This window comes from Oreochromis niloticus, linkage group LG3 (assembly GCF_001858045.2).
Source record: "Oreochromis niloticus isolate F11D_XX linkage group LG3, O_niloticus_UMD_NMBU, whole genome shotgun sequence".
Taxonomy (NCBI): Eukaryota; Metazoa; Chordata; class Actinopteri; order Cichliformes; family Cichlidae; genus Oreochromis; species Oreochromis niloticus.
In genome coordinates, this window is record NC_031967.2 from 49,325,171 (window position 1) to 49,345,434 (window position 20,264).

At 38.5% G+C, this 20,264-nt stretch overlaps 2 protein-coding genes across 4 annotated transcripts; one reads left to right on the forward strand and one right to left on the reverse strand.

The window, feature by feature from the left end:
- Window positions 1–4,923: 4,923 nt before the first annotated feature.
- LOC109198423 (uncharacterized) lies at window positions 4,924–8,910 on the forward strand. Of its 3 annotated transcripts, none has more exons than XM_025906034.1 (6): window positions 4,924–5,359; window positions 5,669–5,931; window positions 6,127–6,317; window positions 6,451–6,544; window positions 6,729–6,919; window positions 7,540–8,910. In XM_025906034.1, exons 1-6 carry the CDS (start codon window positions 5,162–5,164, stop codon window positions 7,725–7,727), a joined length of 1,125 nt encoding a protein of 374 aa, XP_025761819.1. In that variant the 5' UTR covers window positions 4,924–5,161; the 3' UTR covers window positions 7,728–8,910. The 3 variants fall into 3 exon arrangements, with proteins under 3 accessions (XP_025761819.1, XP_019209425.1, XP_019209424.1); XM_019353880.2 differs by having other exon boundaries at window positions 4,926–5,359; window positions 6,726–6,909; XM_019353879.2 differs by having other exon boundaries at window positions 4,927–5,359; window positions 6,726–6,919.
- LOC109198422 (uncharacterized) lies at window positions 7,023–10,409 on the reverse strand. The gene is made up of 6 exons (XM_019353878.2): window positions 9,926–10,409; window positions 9,535–9,663; window positions 9,135–9,328; window positions 8,491–8,638; window positions 8,191–8,395; window positions 7,023–8,111 (listed from the first exon to the last, which is right to left on the reverse strand). Exons 1-6 carry the CDS (start codon window positions 10,133–10,135, stop codon window positions 7,807–7,809), a joined length of 1,191 nt encoding a protein of 396 aa, XP_019209423.1. The 5' UTR covers window positions 10,136–10,409; the 3' UTR covers window positions 7,023–7,806.
- Between the last annotated feature and the right edge of the window lie 9,855 nt (window positions 10,410–20,264).

The following is a 20,264-nucleotide window of genomic DNA, read 5'->3' on the forward strand; positions in this document are numbered from 1 at the left end:
GTGTTCTACATTTTTCCTGCCCTTATGTTCAGTAAACATTCCGTTTTGTGTTACAGAGTTGTCTGGGGTCGTTTCTTTTACTACTGTTTAAGTCTAACCTACATGCAAGGGGTTTACTGTTAGTTTCCCTGATTCCTGTCTATACCAGAACCATTTGTGGTATCTTGGCTGTAACGAACCTCACATCCCACCCAGGGAGTAGAAACTGAGGTAAGTGGGTTTAGATTCAGTATAACGGTTGGGGTGCTACAATAACATACAATGTTCACTTCAGCTTCAAGGAACAAATTTCATCAGACGGCAATTCTTTATGCCACACTTATGGTAGTTATATAAACACTTATCAGCCACTGCTTCACACTTTCCCAGCTGCTTATTAATGCAAATATCTAATCAACCAATAACATGGCAGCAACAAAATGCATTTAGGTGAAGGTACATGGTCAGGTCAGAGTATCAGAATTGGCACGACAAGTGATTTAAGTGACTCTGAATGTAGAATGTTTACTAGGATTGGAGGGTTATCTGACCTTTTGAGAAACTGCTGATTTACTGGGATTTTAGTTGCACAAAGTTGCAGAATACAGAAATGTTACAATCTGGTGTAATGGTGCAGGGGATCATTTCTGTGCACACTTTGGCCCCATTAGTACCAACTGAGAACCGTTTGAACACCATGGTCTACTTGAATATTGTGATGATGTCTCTCGGGCTCATATCAGCGCACACTAGTTTCTTTAATATGACAATTAATTAACTGTATTGAATTGGTCTCCATAGACGCCAGATATAAATCCAAAGAAAACCCTTTGGGATCTGATGGTAGAGGAATTTTACATCTCAAATAATAATAATAATTAAAAAACTATTGCTCAGAGGAAAAGTCGCATGTCTGCTCATCTGCTTTTGTATCAGAATTGAATAACTGATGTTATAAAGACGTCATGAAGTAGAGTTGTTCAGGATGGCTTCTTAAGTCTTTAGTGTGCGTCTTTCCTCCACCTTCCCCAATGGGTTCAGTCTGGCTCTAATTACAAAGCCAGCTTTCCTCACTAGTTTGTCCAGTCTCTTTGCATCCTTTTTTTTTTGGTCCCGTTTGGATCTTTAGCCATCAGAATTGTTGTCTTAAGGCCAAGAGAGAAGCTAAGCGGATTTACTTTACCAAGTGCATCATCATGGCCTTGCCATATTGGTCCATTTGATTGACCTTTATTATAATTATGTATTTATTTTATTTTCGGTTGTTACAGACGGGACAGACACGACTGGGGGATAGGACAGGGAGAATGAATGAAAGAAAGAGAGGGAGAGAAAGAAAAATAGAGGGGAGAAGAGATGGTGAGAAAGGGGAGAAGAAAGAAAGAAAAACAAACAAACAAACAAAGAAGAGCAACATAATAAATACAACACCATCACAATAAACTAGCTAGCAGTAGATAACAGTAGATACTAAATATTAAATGTTATTGTGCAGCACGCAAGATAGACAGCGCACAATGTGCTTTGAGGTAGCAGCCAAGAAAGGTGTAGTTTGTGTCTGTGAACACCCATGTGTACATCTGTGTGGCTAAGCATGCTTGTATTCCAAAGGTTTCTCCATGTAACAATCTGCTAGGGAGTGAGGGGAGCCATAGCCCCGTCCCCCAAGGCATGAAGCAGGTATGGAGGAGATCCAGGCCCCAGACATCCAGAGGCCCCAGAGTACGAGGACCCAAGGAGGAAGGGGCCCAGCCGGCCCACAGGCGCCAGGCCCCGCCAATCGGCCACCAGGAGTGAGCCGGTCCATACATGAGTGCCCAGCCCCAGTCGACAAGAACCACCAGCACATCAACGTCTCAGGGCATCAGCTACCGGCAGGGAGTGTGGTGAGATAGGCCTCCGTACTTTGGAAGGCCTGAGATGTTCCCAGAGAGGTTGAGTCTAAGACCCAACCTGACATATAGACACAGACGAACAGGCGCACGCAGACTCAAACGTGCATTCCCACCCCCATATACACAAACAAATACTCGGCACTTACCCAACGTGTAGACAGACACAAATAGACACTGCACAGACAGTCACACTCCCCAAACATACTCTATATGCCAGGTCCAGGTACCCCCGCCCCAGAGGGGCAAGCCGAACCTAGACCCAGGAGGTGTAACCCTTCTCTCTGGGGTGGAGGCAAGCGGACCGCCTCCTTATCTGCAGTAGCAGGGAGGCCCCGCATCCCAGACCCCAATCTGACGGCCAGCACCTCCTCCCAGCCCCTAACCTCCCTCCGCCCGCTCATATGTAGTGTTGCTGTGTGCTGTTCTAAAGTGCATTTAAAACACAGGAGGGCATGGTGCTTCCTGCCAGAGAGCAGCACGGCTACTCCCGAAAACCCTCAGTGTCTATATGCATTAAAATTGAGGGTAGGGCACCAGCGCCAGAGGTGGGTTGGAATACACCGACCATCCTCTGGATGCTGTAAAACGTGCCCACCCCCAATGCCCTATATGTATGTGTTATGTGAGAGTGAGTAATATAGATGTCTAGGTTGCAGAATAAAATTGAGGCACAGGCAGCCAGAAGGGGACAGAGGGGGAGTGCCTCCCCTACACCCTGGTGACATATCTGCACCCCAAGCCCTGCGTGTGTGGGTGGGTGTGGTAGAGCAGGAAGAGAGAGGTAGCTGAGGATGGGGAGGGAAGAAAGGGAGAGGCAAGCGGCCCCTCCCTTTCTTCCCTCCCCATCCTGCCAGCTCCCCCCCAGCTCCCCCACTGACCCCAGTAGGCACCCCCACACTCTGGAACCCACCAGGGCAAGGGGGCCCAGGCCCATCCGGACCGGGGCCCACAGCAGCAGCACTGCCCAGCCCTACAGAGTCCGGGGCAGCGCACCCGACTCCACCGCAGAGAAAACTGCACCCACCCCATCATCCAATCATCTCCCAAACTACACAAGACAATAGACATCCAGGTTGAGTTCATTCTCTACCTCTCCTATATCTCTCCCCCACCTGCAAAGTGAGCTCCTGTAGAGAGGAGACCACCTGCAAGATATGACAGCCTCCTCACCAGTTAGAGACCCCCCTAGTTGGGCCGATGCACCAGAGGTCCCCTGCACTGGGGCTGAGCCCCCCTGCACCCACCCGCCCACAGACCCGGCAACACAACGGCCAGGACCAAAGCCCCCAAGGCCCAGCCAGCACCCCAGAACGGGGGCGGAGCGCCCCCAGACCCCCAAGCCTCCACACCCGTTCCGGACCCACCCGGGGGCAGCCAGGCCACCAGGCCAGTAACCAACGTCCGCCAGTACAGACCCTCCCCCACCTCCCATGTATGCAGCCACAAGGAAAACACCATCTAGGAGCCACCAGAGCCCTTATCCAGGTCATGGCCACATTCCCCGGGTTAGGCCCTCCAGGGAAACGTCCCTAGGGGCTCCCCAGAAGCCCTAAGGCCGTCCCTACCCCCATATCAACCACAATAGCGAAGGCAGGACCAAACCATGATCCCCCACCCCCACTAGTTGATGAAGGCGATCAAAGGAGCCCAAAGGGGTTGATCAAATGTGATGGCAGAGGCTGTATTAAGACTAATGTGATCTATTAGATTTTTTTTATATTGATTAGAATTAAGATTATTTTTATTTTTCCAGTTAAGAAGGATCGTTTTCTTGCCAATGCATAGGGCCGTAAAAACAATGTGGGCTGTGTTTATTTCTGCAGTGACCTCATCCAAGTTGCTCAGCAAGCACACTAAAGGGGAGGCTGGAATGTTACATTTCAGACACTTTGATAAGTCTTCACATATCTCGCGCCAAAACTTCAGAAACTTTGGAAGACGTATAGCCCATCTTGAACATCCTATGACCAGTATAGTGCACTCTATGTAATATTTTGTATTGTATTAATTGCAAACTGGGATTTCTGATGCATTGAAAGGTTTTTAAGCATATCTGAGACGAAAGGTTTTGGTCTAAGATGATTAATAAATCTGCTTCCCATTTTGCAATAGAAAGGGATAATGATTCATCTATTTTAGAAAGTGTTCTGTATATTTTAGACAATAATTTGGGGGGTTTTAGATTAAAAAAATGTACCACACTTGGTGGTGTTTGTAATTCAGCTTCACTGTGATTACATTTCGTTTTTACTATGGATTTAATTTGTTGATATTCCAAAAATCGTTTCTTGTTGATCCCATATTGTGTAACTAGTCTGTCAAACGAAATAAAGTCTGTTCCTTTGAATATATGTTCCAAGTATTTTATTCCTTTGCAACTCCGATCTGGAAAGTTTATCATATTATTGTTTTGTAATATGTCCGGATTGTTCGTTTGCATGGAATTAATGAGGACTCTTTCATTTTTAGAAACTCCCACCATGCTCTCAGAGAAGAGCTGATGTTGATGCTTTTGAAGCAATCATGTTGTTTGATGTTTGAACTGATAAATGGTAGGTCTGAAATTTCTAGATTATTACATAGTGCCTGTTCTACATCTATCCAAGGTTCATCTAAGAAGGTATGTTTAAACCATCTAGAGATGATCCGAAGCCTGTTGGCTAAAAAATAGTGATTAAAGTTAGGCAGATCTAATCCTCCTTTATCCTTGGTCCTTTGTAATGTTTTTAAGCTGATACGTGGGGGTTATCTTTCCAAAGAAATTTAGAAATATATGAGTCTAGAGATCTGAATCAATCTTGTGATGGCTTATTTGGGATCATTGAAAACAAATAGTTTATTTTTGGCAAGACCATCATTTTTATAGCGGCGACCCTTCCCATGAGTGATATGGGCAAAGATTTCCATCTAGCCAGATCGCCTTCTACTGTCTTTAAAAGTCTTTAAAATGCTTTTTAAGTCTTCATTTCAAAAAACATTTTCGAATTCCACTTTAATAAACTGCATTTCAAAAACCTTTTTCGAATTGCACTTTAATAAAGGTCCGTGTACTTTTCGGTATTTGAAGTTTTGTTTCAGAAACCAAAACGAAAAAACGATATTTAAAAGAATTTTCATTTTTTTAATTTTTGATAAAGAATAAAATGGGCGAAAATAACTTGTTTTTTCATTCGGTGGTAACAAATAGCCGTCATACACTTAAAATTAGACGTGCTTTTTTGGATTTCTTCGTGATTCAAATAATGAAAGTATACTAGCGCAAAAACAAAAAAATAGACGCATTTTCAATGTCTGAAACGGGAAGTACTTCTTCTGCGCGTTTTTTTATGGCGCGCGCACACCGTCCCCCACACAAGAGATCGACGGCCTTAAAGTTACACTGGAATAAACAGAGGATGGACCATTACGTTGTTTTTAGGAAAACTAAGAGAGTGACACTCCGGGACGAAGACATGACTGCAGAAAAACTGGGTCGCATCTTTCAGGTAGATATGTAAACTTCGCAAACTTTGCTTTCAGCAGTTTTTTTATGAACGTTATTGTTCTTCCTTACTGCGGAACGGCTAACGTTAACATTTGGTGATTTCATGTAGGCCTACTTTTACTAATACTATGTCTAGCCGTCTTCATTGTGCTAATATGTGAATTGTGCACATGTGCTAATGTGTAAATAGTTATTCATTGACTTTTACCGGCTACTAGCTAATAAGTAAGCCTTTAGAGCCTATTAACCGTGTGCACAGGAGTAACACGTTAGCAGAGCAACGTGATTTACGGAAACTTTTCTTAAACAGGTATCCGCGCATACTCTGTACATCACGGATGATTCAAACGTGGCTATGTTCCCCGGTGCGGTCTCTGGTGTTTTCAGCGCATTAGACCTTACACCCAGAGGTCACTATGAAGTCCACGGAGAAGACATGGAGTCAATTCCAACAGCAGGTTCCAGCGGGCAGCGTTTTGCATTTATGCGAGCACCAGCTGTGGCAGCGTCTGCACCTTCACGTTCACAGCAGGCTACTTCAAGTTCCCCTATGTCCTCCAAAACATTTCAGAGGTAGGATGAGTCTGTGTTCTTGAATATTAAATTACAGAACAGGCAAAATAAAAAGAAACATAAGGTGCATGGATAGTTGAATTGTTAAGAATAGCAAAGCTGTTTTAGTACAATTTGCCTATAGCAATCACTGAATGGATTTGTGGCCTGCTGTCTTTTACAAGATATGTAAAATTATTATGTTTTGTTTTACAGATCAGTGTACTTTGCAGATGTAGTTGGTGGGAGGTTGATTCCCAATAGAATGGTGGTTGTACGATTCCTGGAGTCTGAGGCTACGCTTCAAGGGATAGTAGGAAAAGTGCAAGATGCCATTGGTAATTACAACCCAATAATTTTGACAGATGCACAGGGCAATGCAATTCTGGAGTCGGAGGGCACAACAGGTGAGCCATAATATTACAGCTAAAGCCCATATCTTATGGAGAGACATGTCTTACCAGACTCTTTGTAATATTTATTGGGTAATATGGTATTGGCTTCTAAACAGGTTTCTTTGGTTTTGTTTTTCATCTGTAGGGTCACAGTACTGGAGACAAAATGCACGAAAAATTCTTGCTGTGCCTGAACAAGACTTTAATTGCCTCCAGGGAACAAAGAGGAAGAAACTGAGGTATGTGAATAAATATGTATATACTATAGGATGAACATCAATATAGAAGAATTAATTTGATTTAAATCCTATAATAGCAGTAAGACATCACTACATAAATCATCATCTATCAGTAAGTGATGTGATGTTTCTTTAAGCCAGTAAGTAGCTTTGACATCTGATTATCCATTTTTATTTGTAGCAGCCGTAAAGATGATGACAGTGCCAGTTTGGGAGAAGTGAGTGACAAAATAGAAGAGTTGGTGTTGGCATCTCAAAGTCTGCCAGCTGTCACAGCAGCAATCAAAGAGCTCACTGATCTTGCAGTTGCCCAGAAAGTCACAACCCCCAAGCTGCAGACACTCAAGGAGGGATTTAGCTGCGTGGTTTGTATGAGTATGTTCAAATGTTGCTTAGTAAATACATTACATCTACACTAACATTTTAATTACAATTAAAACAATGTCAAACCACATTCAATCATTACTTTGGACAAACATTTTTTTACCAAACATAGGCTCTTTATTCAGCAGTGTCCATTTAAATACTTAGGCACAGACAATCAAGATGCAGGTCTACTGTAACATAACATTCAAAAGTTTACATGCACATTTAATTTGGGTTCTCCTTGCAATCTTGACTATGAAAGTATAGCTTTTCAAATTGATTACAATGTCAGTATGGGTGACGGTACACTGTTCACAGTAATGTAAAACTAAAAAGTTCACATTTAAAATGGGACTGTAGTTGCATATATTGAATCAAGTACCTGTAACTTTTTCATTTTTCTTGCTTGCTAATTGAGAAAATGTACTGATTTTGCCCCTCATCAATTATAGACAAAAATATAGACAGGGACTTTCTCAGAACAGCGTGAACAAGAGTAATTACAGAATAACCAAAAATATTCTGCATGCTGTCTGTAAATTTATGTCAAGACTGACTTTGAACCTATAGTTTGAACTAAATTCAACATAAATGGATAACAGTCTCACTTATCTGATTTACTTTTGCAGACATCATTGAGGATCCAGTGTTCTCACTGTGCTGCAGAAGCATTATTGGCTGCAAGACATGTGTGGAACAGTGGCAAGAGACATCACAGCACTGTGCAAAATGCAGGGAGAGTAACAACGGAGTTCTACAAATTACTGGTCTAACAGCTGCATTTTCTGTATTGAAATCTTTTTTTGCAGAGGAGTAATGTAGTGTGTACACACAAATGTTTACAGTCAGTTGATTTTTTTTTTTGTCTGTTCTGTACAGTTTACAGATGCAGTGGTTCATACATTTCTCTGAGTTATGTTTATGAGACAGAGCAGAGCTTCTTTGTATGGCATAAAGTCACCATTTACGGCTCTAAAAAACAAATGTGAAATATCAGGATATTTTTCTGCAAAATGACTCTCTGTTCTAAGTTTGTCCTGTTCGGTTGTGAAGGGATCAACTCCAAAAGTCGAATATTCTTTGAGTGCAGATCCCAAGTGCTGCCTGTAAAGGTCTGCTGCTTCAAGTGCATTTGGCAAGAGCTCTGGAGAAATTCTTCTTTTACACCCATGTTCTGCAAAGTGATTTGGTATGCCTTTTCCTGTAAAAAATAGAGGAGGTGTTTAAATGTTCATTATCAGGGTTGTAAGCAATCTGACTTTTTTTTTTTTTTTTTTTACCTGGGATTCTATGAGCATTCCATGATTCTACCACACTTGCAAGACCAATGTTACACAGCTGACAGGTTAGATTGGACACACAGTATCGCACAAGGTTATCCTCCATATCTATCTCCTCCTGGTCCATCAGCTGGAGTAGGGCAGTTTTTAGTGGGTAGTTGACACGGTTGTTGATTTCAGGCCAAATCCTTTCAACTGTGTGGTTCTAAAAGAGTTAAAAGAAACATGTCTTAAATGTACGTAGTAGTACACGTAATAGTATAAGAATTTCAGCTGATGTTAATGGTACTTAAATCTTACTCTTGTGGATGAGGTCTGTAAATAAGGCAGTCTCTCCTGATTGAAGCGATGATGTGACAGCATCTCTTGCATGAACAGTGTTAAATAAAATTCCTTTCCATGGTCTACTCGCACCTGGTCCCACATACCATAGGTGATCACTGCAGGTCTGGTACAGGAAAAATAAAGAACATTTATTAACTATTTTGCTTTAAGACCAGCAAAGGTGTTATTATTTTGAATGTATTCATTCATGTTTTTTTTGGGTAATATTTTAGTTGTAGTAGGACAACATATATTTCTTAAGTTTCTTTGCAATGTCACTGTCATGCTCAGACTTTAGATGTATGTCAGAACAATTGAAAGATATGTGGAAATCCAAGAACCTTGTTCCATTCATAAATGAACACTGATTAATTGCAATAAAGTAGTTAAATGATTCATGTGCAATTCCATTTTATTTATTTTTACATTAATAGAAAATGTTGATCAAAATGTTTGGTAAGTTCTTAATATATTATATTCAGGAACATAACCAGACCCATCTGTTGCATGTCTAATTTAAATTCAAATATTGTAAATTTGGGTGCAGCTCATGTCCAATATGACTAACATGTCCATCAAAACACTTAAGATGAAATAAATGGTTTGAGAGGTTGTATTACCTGAAAACATATTCATAGATGCTCAAGTTGTTTTTGATTGGCATTGTGGAATGACTCACAATCTTTTTACTGAATCCATCTACAGCTAAAACATGGGTGACTCCAAACATTACAAGTTTCTCGTTTTGGTCCAGGTGAACCTTGTGCCCCATGCATTCAGCATGGTACGGTGTGGGATTAAGATTCCGAGCTCCCTTACAAAAAAATCACAAAAATAAATGACAGCTGACTGGATAAAGGCAGATTTGATCATACGTTTGAGGAAGAGTCAAGTAACTGTTAAAGCAGGGCGTACATCTGTTAAACAGAATTAGGCCCTACCATTACATGATGTATATCACAAATATGACAAAGAACATTGGAATACAGTTCTAGTGGAAGATTAAATAACATAGGCTACCTGGCGTCTTGCTTCATGATAAGGTTGATGCACCTCTCTTAAAATTGACCCAATTCGTCCCTCTGCAGCATGTACCCCTTTTGTGGACAGATAGCCCTTCATCATTTTGCGGCCATATGTTGGGCCCACCTGTTTAAAATAAAAGATCATGCTACTACTAGAACAACAAATGTAAAGTAGCTTATTCTGAAAGCAAATGTGTAAAGCTAAAGTATTGTGCTAATTAACTGTACAAATACCAGTGAGAGACATCTTTAAAATAACTAACGTTACCCACCACCCGCAAGACGCTAAAACGCGCGGGCGCGCGCACACAGTCTAGACTAACCCCCTTACAACCCAGTTAAGACAACCATACACAGTCATAAGGTGAAGGAAGAAAGTACCTTACCTCATTTATAGCTTGTGTCACCTCAAGCTCCAACCGTGTGTCCGAGAGTCGACAGCTAGTGATTTGCTCAGCACAAAACTTTCTAACATTTCTCGCAGAAAATCCTCTCACTTCCCCGTGTTCATATGACAGACGCTCTGATATAATTTCCGATGACAGGCCTTGTTTTGCCATCTCCATGATCACGTCTGAGTATTTTTCCAACGTCATGATGTCCACACTACAGTGTTTGCCATAAGTTTGCGCATCACTTGTACAGGTTGTTGACCTACTAAAACTTCCGGTTCAGACAAAATAAATAAAGGGCCCTTTCTCGTTCTTTTTTCTTGGGTTTTTCGTTTCTGATGTGCGAAAGGACAAAATGAAAAAAACAATTGTTTTACGTTTTTCATTTTAGCTTTTTAAGTTGAGAATTAAATAAGTGTCTCATTTTCTTTTTTAAATTATACTTTCTGAAACGAAACTTCAAATACCGAAAAGTACACGGATTAAATAAACTTCATTTCAAAAACCTTTTTTCAAATTGCACTTTAATAAACTGCATTTCAAAAACCTTTTTCGAATTCCACTTTAATAAACTGCATTTCAAAAACCTTTTTTCGAATTGCACTTTAATAAACTGCATTTCAAAAACCTTTTTCGAATTGCACTTTAATAAACTTCATTTCAAAATCCTTTTTCGAATTGCACTTTAATAAACTGTGTTTCAAAACCCATTTCCCTTTCCTGTTCGCACAGGGATTAACATGTGGATTAGCAGTTGGATTAGCAGTTGGATTAACAACTTCATTTTAAAAATCCTGCTGCTATTCAAATAAGCCACACCATGGGATGTAAGGAGCTCTCTGATTGGTTGGTCAGACACAGGCTGTCTGCCAGCCTTGATTTTTCTAGCTCATAGCTTCGCCCTGCTAAGAAGCGTGTGTGCTAACGTGGCTAACGCTAGCATCACCTCACATATCCCCATTATTTTAAGGTCATCTTAGCTTATGAAAGTTTTACGTCGCAGCTGTACGAGCTAGCTACGTGTTTTGTAAGCTGCTGTGCTCTTCACAAATAAAGCTGGAAGCAGCTCAGACTGTTAGAACCAGCACTGAGGCCTGTTACATTTATACAGTGTTAGAGCAATGGCTGCAACCTACAGCCTTTAAACTAGCGATTAAAATGCTGACAGTAAACTCGTCAGTCCAGATGTTACCACATTACTTTGTGATACTTAGAGTTAAAACAACTGAGACAGGCTGATTAAAATAACAGCTGTCAGTTCTCTCATTCCTTATATCAAGACTGGAGATCACATTCATTCTCAACTGGACATAAATGATGATTGAAGGTTGTATATATGATGAATTCATCAAATCCCAGCCTCTAACAGTGCGCTGAATCTTAGCTTTGAATGGTCCAGTATATTCTAATCAGTGCAATGTAAGCATTCACTGAACCTACAGTATCTACACCTGTGTGCCAAATGTGTGGTAAAGATACAGATAATGAAGTTTAATTATTAATACAATATACATCATGAGAAACAAAAGCTGAAATTGATTCAGTTTAGTACTTTTCTCTGTATGCTCTGTGATTATAAAGGCCTTAAATTCTGTGATATATACTGTAAATGATTTTCACAGAGGTCTTAAAGTACTTAAATCACTGCTGATAGTCTGGTTGTTTATATTTTCATGTTTTTGTGTCTGTAGGGCTGTTTGATGACGATTTGGACTCCTCTGGGAAATGAGGACACACCCACATCTGTTCCATACTGCAGCCATGGATGGTGTTACATCTCTGAGTCAGCTTTGGGCCATCAGATGCACACACTGGAAAACCAGCACCTTTACACAGGCAGAGAAGACTAAGCACCGAACTAAACCTAAACATGGGGGCATAAGAACAAAACCTAAGAACTAAATCCTAAACCAAAACACAAAGTGTGTATATAAATTAAAGTTATGTTTGTTATGTGATAGTCTCATTGTGTTTTTCACGGTGGGTTCATTTCTTTGTGACTCTGCATAGTCAAACTGTATTATTCCCAATACAGTTTTGACAGGTGAGCCACTGTGTCTCTAAGACCCAATACACTATTGTTTTAAAAAGGATTAAGACATTCATTTTTTTACTTCCATTTTTTACCATTCCCAACATGCAAGCAACATATGTGTCTCTTTAAGCCTGTTTAAAATTAAATAAATGTTCAAAACTGTAGTCAGATACATTAAAGTGATGGTTAAGAAATCTTAAGCAGATATGTATTAACATGCATAGATATCTATTTATCTGTTGCAATATTAACTGTCTTGTGACTGAAAATAGCTTCAATGACTTTGATGATTCCCTTAGTGTCCTGAGTACTTCTAGAGGAGGTTTAAATTTACATGTGTGACATATCTCAGCAGCGTCCACCAAACTGAGCACAGGGAACATGAAGCAGTCGACAAGCTGCATCAAACACACCATTAGTCTGAACTGGTTTTTTGTTCCGCCCACTGACAGTGAACTGAAACAGTGAGGCTTGACTTGACACAAAAGACACCTAGCTTCTTTGGAAACAGCTTTTGTAAAACTAGATAATTGCACTAATCCCTAAAACATTATAATTAATATTAAAATACTTTTAGTAGGACAAACACACCCCTGCTCAGTACTGTTACGGTTCAGCAAGACAACATGGAGGTCACAGCTCTCTGCATCAGACTGTGTGAGTATTTTCTCTATTTCCACAATACCAAAAGCTTTAAGTTATTCATTCTGATTAATAAAATGACAGCTTTCTATATTTTATATAGAAAATTAGGCTGTTGTATTTTTGTGGACTAGTTATGAGATTAGATTTTCACAATTTTAACTATTCAATTCTTTATCGATTCTTGTTTTTAGGAGTAACATGGCCTTACAAATGTAACAGTGATATCTTAAGAGATCCACAGCCTACGGCTCTTCAATGGGGTGTCACAGGGTTCCCAGAAAAAAAAATTGTAAATGTAAAGTAATAAAATAAATTTTCTTCTGTAGCAATAACAAAGTATAACATAAATTATTCTGTAGCAATTACACAAGAATCTCCAGTAATGTCCCTGCCTACAATTAAACACATTCACTTACTGAAAATCGGGGGCATCTGCTGTGGCACATGGGTGCAAGCCTTTGACCACAAACTCAGTCCCTGCTCGGTGACTTGCCAGACTCTGCATCTCTCATTATGGTCACCTAAATGCAGCGCACAGTAATAGCAGGTTTTGTAATAAGGCAGGTCGCACTAACATAATATGCAATGTTAGTTGATTAGTTATCTGCTGTATTAACGGGAGAGGACGTGCAAATGTTAAATGGCCTGTATTTATATAGTGTTACCGCTGCTGCTGGTTTAAGATTCACTAGTACGCAGCAGAATTAAAAACATGACATTTATTTAAGGTTATCATGTGTTTTGTGAGCAAATGCCTTTGCATATTCGTAGTGTTTCCTCCCTTTGATGAAATACCTACTTTGCAGGTATTGCAAGTTGCCCTGTTGTTATCCGTTCTCGTAAAGTATAACCAGACTTTTGAGCGTTTGTGCCGCTTAGGCGCCCTGCCAGGTTAATGACGCTACACAACATGGTGACATCATTCGAGGTGACTGGAATCAATAGGGGAATCGTTTGCAAAAATGACAAACAATTCCAATTAATTGAAACAGTGAGAACCGGTTCTCAACAAGAACCAGTTTTCGATTCCTATCCCTATATGAGATGTAACAATTTTTAGCATTACTTATAGACTTTTAGTATATTTGGTAATTATATGTGCCTTAATAACTCTGTAGCTTTTACATCTCTCTTCAGCAATCACTGTCATGATTCTGCTGCATGTGCTGGATCTGAAAGTTGGTGAGTGAGTTTTCTCTTTTATATCAACATTAGGTCACATGTTGGAGGAACAAGCATTTTGGGTGGAAAAAAATGAATTTTTTTAAGAGAAAAATCTCCTATTTTTCATGGGATTATTTACTGTTTTAACCTTTTACTGTTGACATGCAGTATACCCATTTTAGCAGTAAAACTCTAAACTGAGTCTTTGACTTTTCTTTGTTTCAGATGCAGTTTCTCTTCGTATCGTTCCAAACAGATTGCAGTTCTTTGAATACGAATCAGTAACATTTCACTGTGAAGGAATCGATTATTGTGAAGTTGTGCATAACTTCAAAGGGAAAGTAGAATCATGTAGTAAAACTAACAAGAGGATACCAACAGGATCATCCTGCACCTTTAAAATTGTTTATACAGACGACAGTGGAGAGTACTGGTATGAGCCTGAGGAAGGGAAGAGAAGTAACATTATCAACCTTTCTGTCACTGGTACTTTTGGAAAAACAAAAACAGATTTTTATAATAAATTGTAATTAAATTAAATTTCATGTATTTAACTATCAAATGCATCTCATTTAGCTGGTCATGTGATCCTGGAGAGTCCTGCTGCTCCTGTTTTAATGGAAGAAACTGTGACTCTGAGCTGCAGGAACAAGACAGCTTCCTCCAACTTCACAGCTGATTTCTACAAAGACGGACGTCAGATCCATAGAAGCTCCACCGGAAACATGACCATCCAGAGAGTTTCCAAGTCAGATGAAGGACTTTACAAGTGTAGCGTCTCAGGAGCTGGAGAATCACCAGAGAGCTGGCTGAACATCACAGGTGAGACACTCAGATGTTTTAAGATAAGGTTTAGACATAATTGTGATATGAATGACAGCTGATGCTCTTCAAAGCTGGTAAATCTCTTTATATTAGCATTTTTGAATTATTGATTAATATCCTTTCTGCAAACCTAAATTGCAAATTACACCCATGATTTTGATAATAAAGATCTATTCTATTCTAAATGACTAAATCTGGTGTAGCAGACTTCCCATGATGTTTATGAACCTTTTAGTTTGATTGGTAAGATTCTTCTCCATGTTGTTATGCAAGAGCTAAAATGATGGTTTACCATTCTTTTCTCATTTAAGCCTTTCTGTTGTTTTCAGACCATCATTTAGACACTCAAACTACAAAATACACAATCAATCCACACAGTCACAAAGAGGCATGCCGTTCCTCCTTTGCTGCCACACCTTGGATCATTGCCACCATTTTAGTCAGTGCTCTGTTGGTGGCAGTGGGACTGTATCACTTTGGAAAAGATTACTGGCAAAGAGGTAATGAAAATTAGTATTAATGTTATTATTATTAGATGGAAAATGAGTCTGTCAGGCAGATGTATTGTCAGATTTTTGCATCCAGCGTTTTTAAATACAATCAAATGTCATAAACTACTGGGCTTGAACTAAGAAATCCTCTATACCTGTTTAATGTGTTTTAGAACAACAACAACAAAATAAAACCTTTTTAAAATGTATTTCTTTAAACTTCATAGAGGCCGGCACAGTGGATGCAGGCAGAGCAACATATGTTGTTATAAGAAAGACAGGAGATATTTTACTGAACAGAAGAACAAATTACTTCTTTGAAAAAAACCGATTGCTTTTGTTTTCTCAGTTGGTGTTGTCTGTAGCTTTGTTAGACGTGTATGTAATATTTATAAATGTATAGATGTGAGTGATAATTTGAGCCTTCAAAACGTAAACCAAACCACATAGAATACAATTTTAAAGCTACTGTATCTCAGACAGCTCAGAATAGTAAAATGTGGCATGAAGTACAATTTCAGACATGCATTCAGTTTCAAAATTAACTTTAATTAAACCCAAATACTTTTTTTTTGATCAATAATATTCAGTGATCAGCATTAATTGTCAGCCATATACAATCAAGAATTTTACTATTTTACAATTCATATTACAAAGAAACATATGATAGAGAAGTCAATTTTTAAAAAAAAAAAATACACAAATAAAATACATGCAAAAAATGTCTGATAATTTTAGAGTATATGTTCTACATCCAGCAATCCATTCGCTTCCACTTATCCTTTTTAGGGTCATTGTGGCGCTGCAGCCTATCCCAGCTGTCTTAGGGCGAGAGGCGGGGTACACCCTGGTTAGGTCGCCAGTCTGTCACAGGGCTAACACATAGACACAGACAACCATTAGCACTCACATTCACACCTATGGTGTGGTAATTGATAATTAATTATTTCACATCTGCCAGGATATTTCACAGAGACCATAATATTGCACATAAAAAGGGTTAGAGCTGAGTAGACCCGAACTGTAAAAGTGTAAAGTAAACTGTAAAGTCTAATATTTTAGTTTAGTACAAAAGTAGCAAAAAGCAAGAAGCTGAAGAGCAGCTGATATTTTTGTAGTCAAAAGTAGAATTGACTTGCAAACAGCAAAAATTCAATTAGAAATTTCAGTTTTTGTTAGCTGAGTAGCAACACCTTACATAATGGGCCCATGTAGGAATGGCTTCGATTTTCTTTCTAGTCTTGAATGTTAAATTTTTCTGAAATTTAAAATCAAATCTAATGAATACACTAAATGACAGACAGGGATCATGATCACTAATATTGCTGTGGTTATCATTCCCCACACTCCCACTGGCCCTCTCCATCACAAGCTGAAGATGCATCACTCTCTAGACCAATTTCCAATAGCTTAGGACTCTGTGACACTCAACAACTAGGTAAGACTACTTGTGATTAAAAGCCATTTTAACTTTAGCATTTAGAAATCCAAAACATCACTAAGTAATTTGACATAATCTAAGACAAATAAGTGTTTTATTATGTAAAATGGTTTGGCTACCAACTGATTTTATTCCATCTGTTGTCAAAGCAGAAGCAGGAACCAGCACAGAGTTGCCCTCAGCAGGTCGCTGCCAACACACAGCAGAGGATTCCTTCTATTCTATAATACAGTAAGTAGGGAAATTATGCTTTATGTGCTGCAATCAGATAATAGTAATTAGTAAATTTGGGATTGGCAATATAGACAGTTACATACTATTAAATGGCAATGGAATATGTATAGTTTGTCATACATTTCACTCACACCCAAATTTGTATATTAAAAGCCACTGCAATTATATTTGGTAAAAAGTACTGTATATAGAATAAATCTTTGATTCTTTGATGACAATTTTTTTTATGCTGTGCTTTACATTTTTTCTTCTACACTTCTTTTGTTTACAGGTTGCAGAGAGAGAGCTGACTATAGACATAATCACATCTGAGTAAGAAGGAAATAAAAGAAGCAACCCAGTTTTATCACCATTTTTTTTAAAATTTTGTAATTAAACAAGTTGTGTATTTTCAGACAGGTTTGATGGACATGTCTATAATCTGTTAGAGTTTTTCTTCATTCAGTCAGTTACAGCTGCTTGCCATTCCCACGGTGTTATACACATGTATAAAGTTTGAAGACAAGCAAAGACACCTGACTCTTATTTAGAAGCTGAACTTTAACCAATGCATTTGATCTTTCCATTTTTACACATGTATGAATGTTGTTACAACAAAAGAGCTGCTTCAGCTTTCAAAGACACCCACTGTGGTCAACCGCTAATCTCTAAGTGTCACATTACCTTTTTCCAAAACAGACGCAATGAGTTTGTGGTCAGCAATGAAATATAAGTGCCAAGTTCGATACAGAGCATGACTTTAACTGACTTTAAGTGTGGTTTATTACCCAGACAAAATAAGTGGTGTTTTGTTTTATTGGTCCAGCATTCTTTTTTGGTCAGACTGTGTGAAAGCAGAATTTAGGAGCTAAGTGAGGGAGCCAACACTCATCTTGGTTTGGCCTTAACAGAATAGTTTACAGTCAGTTATTTTTTTCAGTCAGTGAATATGAATTATTTCAGCAGAATTTGCTCTCTCTGTGACATAATGCACTTAATAGTTACTTATGTGTATGAGAATTGGACACAATGGTTGCATCCTTCTCTGGATCATGAAATTTAGTTATGAAGTGTTTTGACACTTTTAAGAAATGGGGATCTTAGAAAACGTTTAAATGCCATGACTGTAAAATTGTACTATAACTCTGATAAAGTACTCACAGTATTCTTCTCTATAGGAGACTGCAGTGCCATTTGTGGACACACATGTGACCTGTGACTTTGTTTGTTTAAAACATATCATCTTAAAAAGAAAATAGTACTTGTGCATACATTTGATGTATTTTTAATTTAAATTAGTCATAATCATCTGTTAGATGCAATATTATCTACAGCTTCTTTCAGTGCCATTCATATATATTTTTTTAGTCTTTTTCTCAAAATCAGCTTCGTGAGTTAGCTTCTGTAATTACTTCCTTCAAACCATAATTATGTCTTTTAGACCCCATTCCTACAAGACTGAAGCATTCATTAATGGCTGGACTTTGAGCAGCCATTAATGAATGGATCATTATATTATCCATATTGTCAGATTAATCTCTTTCTCTCTTCCACAGCATGTATTTTATCCTGTTTTCCTTCTCTCACCCTAACCCGTTGCAGCAGATGGCCGCCCCTCCCTGAGCCTGGTTCTGCCAGAGGTTTCTTCCTGTTAAAAGGGAGTTTTTCCTTCCCACTGTTGCTAAAGTGCTTGCTCATAAGTGGTCAAATGATCTGTGATTTTTTCTTTGTATTATTGTAGAGTCTAGCTTACAATATAAAGCACCTTGAGTTGTTTTCTGGCACTGTATAAATAAAACTGAGTACAATTGAATTGAGTCATTGGTTTGCATTTGTGCCTTTCTTTGATGTACTCACCTCCCAACAAACAGTTATGTGTCATTGTTGCTGTTTTTACCTTCAGTTTACCATGAGTGTATTTACTGCTACCAGCAACAAGGATTATTGTAGGTATGTGGATATGATATTTGTTTACACGAGTCAGAGTTTTGAATTTTTTATTTTGTGAATTTAGACCTTATTTTTTTAGCTTTGATACCAACACAGCTTAACTTTTGTCAGTAGTCAAAAATAAAATTCCTCTACAGCTAAAGGGTAACTTTCTTACTAACCAGCCAATCTATTACTCTGGGCTTATAGTAATACATGTATGTCAGCACATTAATACATCACAGTCAGAGTGAACATAGAGAATGAAGAAAATATCATAAGATTTCTTTAAGACGAGATTTGTTTGTTTCCTTCCCCTCTGAAATAGAACTGTACACCAAAGCGATTTATTTTAATATAAACTGTTGTTTCAGCAGCAGAAATGAGTCACGGTGCTTTTACTCAGCAAGTCTTCATGGAGGTGAGAGCTCTCAGCATCAGATTCAAAGAAAACTATGAAGTTCAAAATTCTGAAACATAAATGAATAATTCCGAAATGTGATATTAATGCTTCATGTAGAGGAATCATTTGGTGAGAGCTCAGAGAAAGGTCAAGTAGAAGTGCTGCAGCGCCCCCTGTTGCAAAAGGCAGACATTACAGCACTCCTTGAAAATTGAAAAAAAAAAAAAGCCTCTTTATGAACTATTACCAGAGGTGGGTCGAGTATCCAAAAATTGTACTCAAGTAAGAGTATCGTTACTTTAAAAAATTATTACTCAAGTAAAAGTAAAAAGTAGTCGTCAAAAAAGTTACTCGAGTAAGAGTAAAAAAGTACTTGGTGAAAAGGCTACTCAAGTACTGAGTAAATAGCGAGTAACTGTTTGAAATGTCCGATTTATTTTATAAATAAATGCTATCAGACAATCAAAAATAAATAAATATACAAATGTTAGTATTTTCAAAAGGAATATGTGTAAAAAGATCCACAAAATAAGGCACAACAATTCTAATTTCAAGATTTCAGTTTTTCACAACGTAAAGCTTTTTCAAGCAAAACCCACAGTAAATATATTCACATTTACTGCAGCCTCAGAGAAAACATTAGAACGAGGCAGCTTCAACATAACAGACTACAGCTGATGCGCCAGAATGTCATACTAGGGGTGTTTTTTTTTAAATACAAGGAGGGATTAAGTAAATCAGAAACAAATGACACAGAGATGCAACAGGTATAATCAGGAAAAGTTTATTCCCAAGGCGGACAGCAGGAATAAAAAAACAAACAAAAAATCTGTGCTAAAATTCCACAAGAATAGACATTCTAACAAAACTTATTTTGTATACTAAAATACCCTGAAGTATAGACAGTGGATTAACACAATATAATATATAAAAATGTAAAAACTACACTCAAAAATAAACACTGAAATCAGAGTAAAATTAATTATAAAAGACAAATACAAATTTGGATGTACATATGTGTATAGCTCACTTTACCATAAATTGTTTCTTCAGTCAGTAAAATGGTGCTTCAGCTTCAGCAGCAGTTGGCTCTCAAGGTTCTTGCTGTGAAGCTGTGACCGTTTGGCAGTGAACAGGAGTCCTGCATGACTAAAAAGTCTCTCACAGGCTGCAGATGCAGGAAGAGC